At 41.2% G+C, this 8687-nt stretch overlaps 1 protein-coding gene across 1 annotated transcript in view; it reads right to left on the bottom strand.

The window, feature by feature from the left end:
- LOC143037334 (uncharacterized) overlaps positions 1–2081 on the bottom strand; it is a 7373-nt gene extending 5292 nt beyond the window's left edge. Inside the window, exon 1 of the mRNA XM_076205471.1 lies at positions 1982–2081. Within this exon, the coding sequence (XP_076061586.1) occupies positions 1982–2081 (100 nt within the window). The remainder of the gene's footprint in view (positions 1–1981) is intronic.
- Between the last annotated feature and the right edge of the window lie 6606 nt (positions 2082–8687).

Here is an 8687-nt window from a genome sequence, read left to right as displayed (position 1 = left end):
GTAGTAGTAGTAGTAGTAGTAGTAGTAGTAGTAGTAGTAGTAGTAGTAGTAGTAGTAGTAGTAGTGATGTTGGTGGTGGTGGTGGTGGTGGTGGTAGTGGTAGTGGAGGTGGTGGCGGTGGTGGTGGTGGTGGTGGTTGCGGTGGTGGTGGTGGTGGTGGTGGTGGTGGTGGTGGTGGTGGTGGTGGTGGGAAGAGGATAGGGAGCAATACCAGAATGATGAAAAGGAACAGAATTAGAAGAAATCGGAATAGAGGAGTAGATGGAAAAGGAGTATTAAGAGGTGAAAGAAGACTGGGCGAGAATAACAAGGGAGATGAGAAAAAGAAAATGAAAAAATAGAAAAGGAAAAAGGGAAGAGGAAAAGCAGGAACAATATAAGAAGAAGAAAAATGAAAAGGGAAGCGGAAAGAGCAAGAAAAAGAGGACAAGGAAGAGTAGGGAGAGGAGCAAAAGTAGGAGAAAGAAGAAGAGAAAGTAGAAGAGGAATAGAGAGAAGGTGAAGGAAAGAGAGGAGAAGAAGTGGAAAAGGAAAAAAGAACGAGAAATAAAAACAGGAGGAGGGGCAAGACCAGGATGAACAGAAAAGGGAAAAGGGAAAGAAGTAAGAAAGGAGGAAGGAAAAGAAGAAAGGAGGAAGGGAAAGATGAGGAAGAGGAAATGGGGGAACATGAGAAAGGGGAGGAATAAAAACTGGTGAATAAAGAAGAGGAGGATGGGGGGAAATGAGGAAATGGAGAGGGAGAAGAAAGGAGGGGAACCAAGCGGAAAGAGAGGGGGAAGAGAGAATAAGGAATAAAAACAAAAAGAGGAAGAGGAGGAGGAGGAGGAGGAAAAGAGAAGGAGGAATGGAACCAAGAGAAGAGAGAGGTAAGGAGGAGAACAAGGAATAAAAGAGTAGGAGGGAAAGGAGAGTTGGTAGTAGTAAGAAAAGGAGTAGGAAGAGGAAATGGCGGAGGAGAAAGAGGAATAGGAGGAGAAGAAGGCGTAGGAGGTGAAGAAGAAAGTGGAAGAGGATGGGTTAGAAGATGATGAGGAAATAAAATTAAAGGAAGAATGGAAGTTCTAGAAGTTGTTAGGATATAGGAGGAGGAGGAGGAGGAGGAGGAGCGTTATATGTAAAAACAGAAGGAAGATGATGGCGAGTGGGAGTAGGAGGGGAAGTAATGGAAGGAGGAAGAGGAAAAGCATGAGGAGTAGAAACGGGAGAAGGAGAAGGAGGAGTGGGGAAAGGAGGAGAAAGAGAAGTAGAAGGAAGAGAAAGAAGTGGAAGAAGAGGAGGAGGAGGAGGAGGAGAAAAAGAAAGAGGTGTAGGATGTAGAACAGGAGGAGGGAAAGGAGGAGAAGGCGTAGGACGTGCATCAGGATAAACAGGAGGAGAAAGAGAAAGAGAAAAAGAAGGAGAAGAGGGAAGGAGATCGGATGTGAGGAAAAGAAGGGACAGGAGTTTTTTGTCGTCATCTTTGCTTCAGCTCTTCCTCTACCAGTAATGTACAAAAGAGAGCGTGCAGGATCATCCTAGGCGTGGAGCACAGCGGTCACGACCACGCTCTTACCACCCTTACTCTATCTAGGGTGTCCCAGCGGCACGGTGAGGCACTAAAGAAATTTGGGGAAAGCCTGCTTTCCCACCCTAGACACCGTCACTTCCTCCCTCCCGACGCTCCACCACCTCGCCACGCCACTAGGCACAGAAATAGGCTCGTACCAATCAAAGCGCCAAGAACTGACCGCTACAAAAACAGTGTCATCCCATCCATTGTGCACATAATAAACTCTATGTAAACTTGTACCGTGTATATATTCTAAATTTTATATCTTTAATCAGCTTTTGCATTGTATTATTGTCAGTGTACTACTACTATTGAAATAAACCTTTTATTATCATTATTATTATTATTATTTAATTTCGTTTCCACCTCCCATTCAAGAAACCACATTTACCCTGAAATAAGGAAAACTCCACTTTTTTATTTTTCTACCTCTGTATTCACTATAACTCTTTCTTATACTCTTGCATCTACCCGGGATCATCCTGAGCCTTGAAGACGACAAAGCAAGGTATAAGCAGCCTAATTCCATCCCTTAAACCCATCAACATCAGAGGGCGGCTCGTGGGGGAAGGTTGCCGAGGAGTAGGAGGGCTGGGGGAAGAATGGGGGAGGAGTGATGGAGGAGAGAGAGAGAGAGAGAGAGGGAGAGAGATAGTCGGGTAAAGGATGGCATTGGTAGCAGCAGCAGCAGAAGCAGGAGCATAAGTTGGGCTAATGACTCTAGCAGGCGGCGGCGAGACGACGGCGCCTCAAATGGGGCAGGCTGTCGTTGCTTTGACCGGGCGTCCAGCATCCTCTCATTTTATTCTTCCTCTTGCTTATCTTTTGACCATGAAGACGTTGCTGGGTGTGTCTGTTTCCCACATGACAGTGGCTCCAATTTTATTTATTTTCATTTTATCTTTTTTTTTTTTTTTTTTTTTTATTTGATGATTATTACATATATATATTTTGGTCGTCACTCCAAAGGCAAACATGCTGTGGCCTTACTACTCAACTTCCAAAAAGGTTTTCGATATGCACAAGTACTGTTCTTTAACCACCAGAGACACCTATATGACGATTCATTTAGACTGCAACCATTGGATGTTTGGCAGCCTCTCCTGTCGAGTATTTGCATTTCTACAGTAGATTCCTCGAGAGAAAGAGGTGCTCCCTACAGTTATTCATATACTTAAGACCATCACTGACTCCTGGGTTATATGCAGTGCAGCAAGACACAGCACCTCCACAACAGGGCCCGAGAGCCAAAGTTGATTACCCCCACCGCTTCATTACATGACGACCTTTACACTCCTCTTCTACACTTATGAAAATGCAGAGTAGTATAAAGGAATCTTTTCTGGCGCACTGATTTATCATCCGTTTACAACCACGCCTCACTCACACCAATCTCTTGCCCTCCCTATCCCTGTTCGACAGACATTCACATTTTATGCCATCCATCCACCTCATCCTCGTTCCTCCCCATGTGTTCACTTTACCTACTTATGCCTTCCACACTTGTTTTTGACAGATTTTCCTCACTCATTCTTTCCATATGCCAAAACCATCCTAGTATCCTTTGAAGAACCCCATATGTCCGTTCCCTTTCCCCCCTCGCCTTCTGCCTCACGTCCTCATTTCTCTCTATCCATCTTCATAGCCCCCACCATAATTCTCAAACACTTAATCTCAAACACATTTAAACTTCTTCTTTCTTGTCTCACTTAAATTACAAGTCTCTGGTAATGATAGAATTTACATGAAATGTAAAAAATAAAAAATAAAAAACTATCAATAAAAGGTTAACCGAAATAGCTTAAATCTTTACAAATAAGAGACTTTTCCCTCAAATGAGCAAAACTGCCTGATGGTAGCCAAAATAGCAATAAAACGCAAGGGAAATACAATTGTCTATAGCAGTAAAAAAAATTATGCAAAATGAAAATAAAAAGAGTAGACACCTGCCAGTGAGTTTGAAACTGCATAGCTAAGATGAACATCTATCCATATCGAGGGATGAGAAGAGGGATAAGGAGGAAGAGGAGGAAGAGGAGGAGGAGGAGGAATTACAGGAATATTAGGAGGGGAATTTTGAGGCGGGAAGAGAGATGAGAAGAGTGGACGAATAGAAGAGAAGATAGACGATTGAAGCGGAAAATGATGGAGGGGCAGCAGAAGGTGGAGAGGGAGGAGGTAGGGAGAAATAAGAAGAGAAAAAAAGAGGAAGAAGAAGAAGAATAAATGGGGCAGAAATTTTAAATTGAAGAGGAAAATAAAGACAAAGAAAAGAGAAAAGCAAGAAAGAAAATTTAGAATTAGGAGGAAGAAGAGAAAGAGGAAGAGGAAGAGGAAGAGGATGAGGATGTGGATGAAGATGAGGATGAGGATGAGGATGAGGTAGAGGAAGAGGAAGAGGAAGAGGAAGAGGAAGAGGAAGAGGAAGAAGACGAGAAAGAGGAAAAGGAAGAGGAAGAGAAAGAAGAAGAAGAAGAAGAAGAAGAAGAAGAAGAAGAAGAAGAAGAAGAAGAAGAAGAAGAAGAAGAAGAAGAAGAAGAAGAAGAAGAAGAAGAAGAAGAAGAAGAAGAAGAAGAAGAAGAAGAAGAAGAAGAAGAAGAAGAAGAAGAAGAAGAAGAAGAAGAAGAAAAAGAAGAAGAAGAAGAAGAAGAAGAAGAAGAAGAAGAAGAAGAAAGAAGAAGAAGAAGAAGAAGAAGAAGAAGAAGAAGAAGAAGAAGAAGAAGAGAGAAGAAGAGAAAGGAAAAGAGGAAGAAGAGTACGAAAAAGAGGAAGAATGACAGGAAGGAAAAAAGGAAAAAGAAGAGAAAGAAGAAGGGGAAGAAGAAAGGAAAGGAAAAATGAAGGGAAATAGGAAGGGAGGGAGTAAGGGAAATAAGAAGGAAAAGAAGAAAAGAAGAAATAAGGAAAAGGAAAGGGAAAGCAATAGGAAAAAAGGAAAGGCAAGGGGAAGAGTAAGGTAAAAGGAAAGAGGAAGGGAACGAGGAAGGGGAGATATTAAGGGAAAGACAAAAGTATGGGAAATATGTGAGTGAAAGAAATTAAGGAAAGAAGGGAAGGAAGGGAAAGAAGGAGGAAGGGAAAGAATTTAGGAAAGAGGAAGGGAAAGAATTTAGGAAAGAAGAAGGGAAGAAATAGGAAAAAAAGTGAGTGGTTGAAATAGGGAAAAAGGAAGGGAAAGAGGTATGGGAAGATGAGGAAGAGGAAGAGGAGAGAAAGAGGAGGAAGAGAACGATGACGAGGAAAAGGAGGAAGAGAAAAATGAGAGGAAGAGGAGGAAGAGAAAGATGAGAAGGAGATGCGGAAGAGAAAGGTGAAAAAAGAGGAGGAAGATAAAGATGAGTGGAAGAGGATAGAGAGAAAGATGAGAGGAAAAGGAGGAATAGAAAGATGAGAGGAAGAGAGGAAGAGAAAAACGAGAAGAAGAGGAGAAAGAGAAAGATGAGAGGGAGAGGAGGAAGAGAAAGATGAGAGAAAGAGGAGGAAGATAAAGAAGAGAGGAAGAGGAGAAAGAGAAAGATAAGAGGAAGAGTAGGAAGAGAGAGATAAGAGTAAGAGGAAGAGGAGAAAGAGAAAGATAAGAGGAAGAGAAGGAAGAGAAAGAGGAGAGGAAGAGAAAGCCGAGAAGGAGCGGAGAAAGAAAAAGATGAGAGGAATAGGTGGAAGAGAAAGAAAAGAAGAAGGAGGAGGAAGAGAAGGATGGCGAGGAAGAGGAGGAAGAGAAAGACAAGAGGGAGAGGAGGAAGAGAAAGATAAGAGGAAGAGAGGAAGAGAAAGACGAGAGAAAGAGGAGGAAGAGAAAGAGGAGAAGGAAAGGACAAAGAGAAAAATGATAAGACAAGTTGGAAGAGAAATATACGAAGAAGAGGAGGAAGAGAAAGATAAGAGGAAGAGAGGAAGAGAAAGATAAGAGGAAGAGAGGAAGAGAAAGACGAGAGGAAGAGGAGGAAGAGAAAGATGAGAAGGAGAGGAGAAAGAAAAAATGAGAGGAAAAGGTGGAAGAGAAAGATAAGAAGAAGAGGAGGAAGAGAAAGAGAAGAGAAAGAGAAGAAGAGAAAGACGAGAGAAAGAGGAGGAAGAGAAAGCCGAGAGGGAGAGGAGGAAGAGAAAGATGATAGAGAAAGGAGGAAGAGAAAGATGAGAGGAAGAGGAGGAAGAGAAAGATGAGAAGAAGAGGAGGAAGGAAAAGATGAGGGAAAGAAGAGGAAAAGAAAGATGAGAGTAAGATGAGGTATAGAAAGATGAGAGGGTTAGGAGGAAGAGAAAGACAAGAAGGAGAGGAGAAAGAGAAAAATTAGAGAAAAAGGAGGAACAGGAGGATTTGAGGAACAGGAGGAAAAGAAAGATGAGAGGAAGAGGAACAAGAAAAAGATACGAGGAAGAGGTAGAGGAGGAAGATTAGAAGGTGGGAACAATAAAGAATAGGATAGATGAGAAGTGGAGGAGGATGAGAAGGAAAAGAAGGACGCGGAGGAGGAGGAGGAGGAGGAGGAGGAGGAGGAGGAGGAGGAGGAGGAGGAGGAGGAGCAGCAGCAGCAGCAGCAGCAGCAGCAGCAGCGGCAGCAGCAGCAGCAGGAGTAGTAGGAAGTGGCGAGCAGTAAAGAAACGAGATACGCCAAGCCATTAAGTTCTACTCGTTGGGAATATTTGTAACTAAATGACTTCATATTACGAATATTAGAGAAGAAACATGGTCACCAAATCTTCTCTCAGATTTTCTCCTCATTTTAGAATGTTATTATAGGCATAAAGGCGAAAAATTATTCAGGGAGTGTGGGGTTACTGCATGGTAAAAGGACAAAACATGAAAAAGTGAAAAGATTATACTAAGTTCAGGTAGATAGCAATAATATACTACGGACAATCAACTGATATCTATATTTTCCAACCTCCCTCCCTCCTTGCATTCACTGATACGCACACACGTACATAAAACCCCCCACACACAGACATACACAGACATACACACACACACACACACACACACACACACACACACACACACACACACACACATACACACACACACACACATACACGCACACACACACACACACACACACACACATACTGTCGGATAGTTGAAAAGAAAGAGAAACATGGATGAAGTAGAGTAAATTATTTGGAAAGGTAAAAGTATTAAAGGGGCCGAGCGCAGATATACTTTAGGAAGGCACTAAATGAGATGTTTTGAAAGACAGAAATTGAGAGATCCTGAAATGCAGAGACAAAATGGTAAAAATAATAGAAGAATTTTACCAAAAGCTTTACTTGCCAAAAACTGCAGTTGAGTCAGTAAATTCATCTGTAGACGTTAGTATTGTACCAGAAGTTACAAATTAAGAGGTAGAGATTCCTCTTAAAAATATGAAACGAGGAAAATCACCTGGGGAAGATGGTATATCGACAGATCTTCTGAAAAACGCAGGGAAGGAGGTTCATTGTAAATTAGCTCACTTGTACATCCAGTATTTATGTCAAGAGAGAGTGTCTGAATCATGGTACAATGCTATAGTAATTTTACTTCATAAAAAAGAGACCAGAAAGACCTTAGTAGCTACCGACCGATTAGCTTGTTATTAAATGTATATATAGTTTTCTCCAAGATCCTTACACATAGACTAAGGAAAGTTTCAGATGGAAACCAACCAAGATAACAGGCAGGCTTTAGAAGCGGATAATCGTTTCTAGACCATTTGCAGACGATGAAAACGACAGAATACAGTAAACCTCTTTGTTTAGCTTTTGTAGATTACGTGAACGCCTCTGACTCGGTAGAACAAATAGCAATACTAACTTCATTACGCAAGCAGGGTGCAAACGAACAGAGAGGAATGGTTCTAGAAAAGGCTTATGTGAAATGTACAGCTGTACTTTGACTACATAGATATACGGAGAAGATAAAGATCGAGAAATGAGTACGTCAAGGTGATACAATTTCACCCAAATTATTTGCAGCTTGGTTGCAAGAGATTTTCAGGTGGTTGAGTTGTGAAAAAAAAGATAAACAAAAGGCATAATCCCATAACTGGCTACCCCCACCCTTTTAAACCACTTGGCACGGTACGGACCTTGGCACTTAGGCTGCAAAGCGTTCCCTTTGAATATCAGAAGGACCAGCACTAAGCCGCCAGGTTGAAACTCCCTGGACTTTGCTTTCTTGTCAAACCAGTGCTTTGCACGGGACTGAGTTTCATCTAGGTGTTCTGCATTGATTTCCCTTCACTGAATTAAGTTTTCTAATCTCTTTTATCCATTCTAACAGCCTCTGCTTGATAAGACATTCCCAAGTACGAAAAAAACATATGCTAAGCTATCATCCCACGGTGTATTAAAGGTAAGCGTATATTTGCGCAAAATAGACTTGATCGTCCGATGGCTTCTTTCCACCACCCCTTGGGACTGGGGCTAGATACTTTATAAAGACCCTGGTAGACTGTGTAAAGTCCTCAAAAACCTTCCCAGTAAAATAAGAGGCCCCGTCAGTCTGCATCCAGCACGGGATCCCAAACATGAAAAAAGTAATAATAATAATAAATAATAAAATAAAATAAAGATGTCTAATAACACTGGTCAACAAAATTTATTAAAATACCTGTCCCACAAGCAAAAGAAGATGAACTTGATAGATTTTTTCTGCTGATTTCAAATATGTTTTAAGAATTGTTCTATCAGGCATATTTTTTTCTCTGATAGCATATTAAGTCTTAAACAATTATAACTAATAAATAAGGCTGATATTTTAAATAAACTTACATTTAGAGTGTAGAAATGTATGATTTCCGTGTGTATTATGCTTCTGGGAGATCCCTTTTTAGTGTCTAATAGTAACCAATCAACATTAATGAGCTCCACTTCCCTTGATACAGGGTTTCCATGTTCAGAATGTCCTAGTGAAACATCTCATCGTACTCGTCACTGAGGGCGCCATGATTTTCAAGGAAAAAGTCTAAGTAAGAGTCTAGTAAGTTAATTTTTAGGCTCATATTGCATTGCAAGGACTTTTAGGATGGTAGTAACTCTTTTACCATTTCAAAATAGTTATTTGCTTTGTGATTTTCCAAAAATTCTGCGCAAACTTTCTTAAATGACAGTCATGGTCCAACAAGAATACCTTCATTGATTTTTGAGTCACTTA

The sequence above is a fragment of the Oratosquilla oratoria genome, chromosome 22, assembly GCF_046742065.1.
Source record: "Oratosquilla oratoria isolate Oo_2021 chromosome 22, ASM4674206v1, whole genome shotgun sequence".
Classification (NCBI taxonomy): domain Eukaryota; kingdom Metazoa; phylum Arthropoda; class Malacostraca; order Stomatopoda; family Squillidae; genus Oratosquilla; species Oratosquilla oratoria.
Note: the sequence above shows the minus strand (reverse complement) of the source record. Positions and strands in the feature narration are given on the sequence as shown.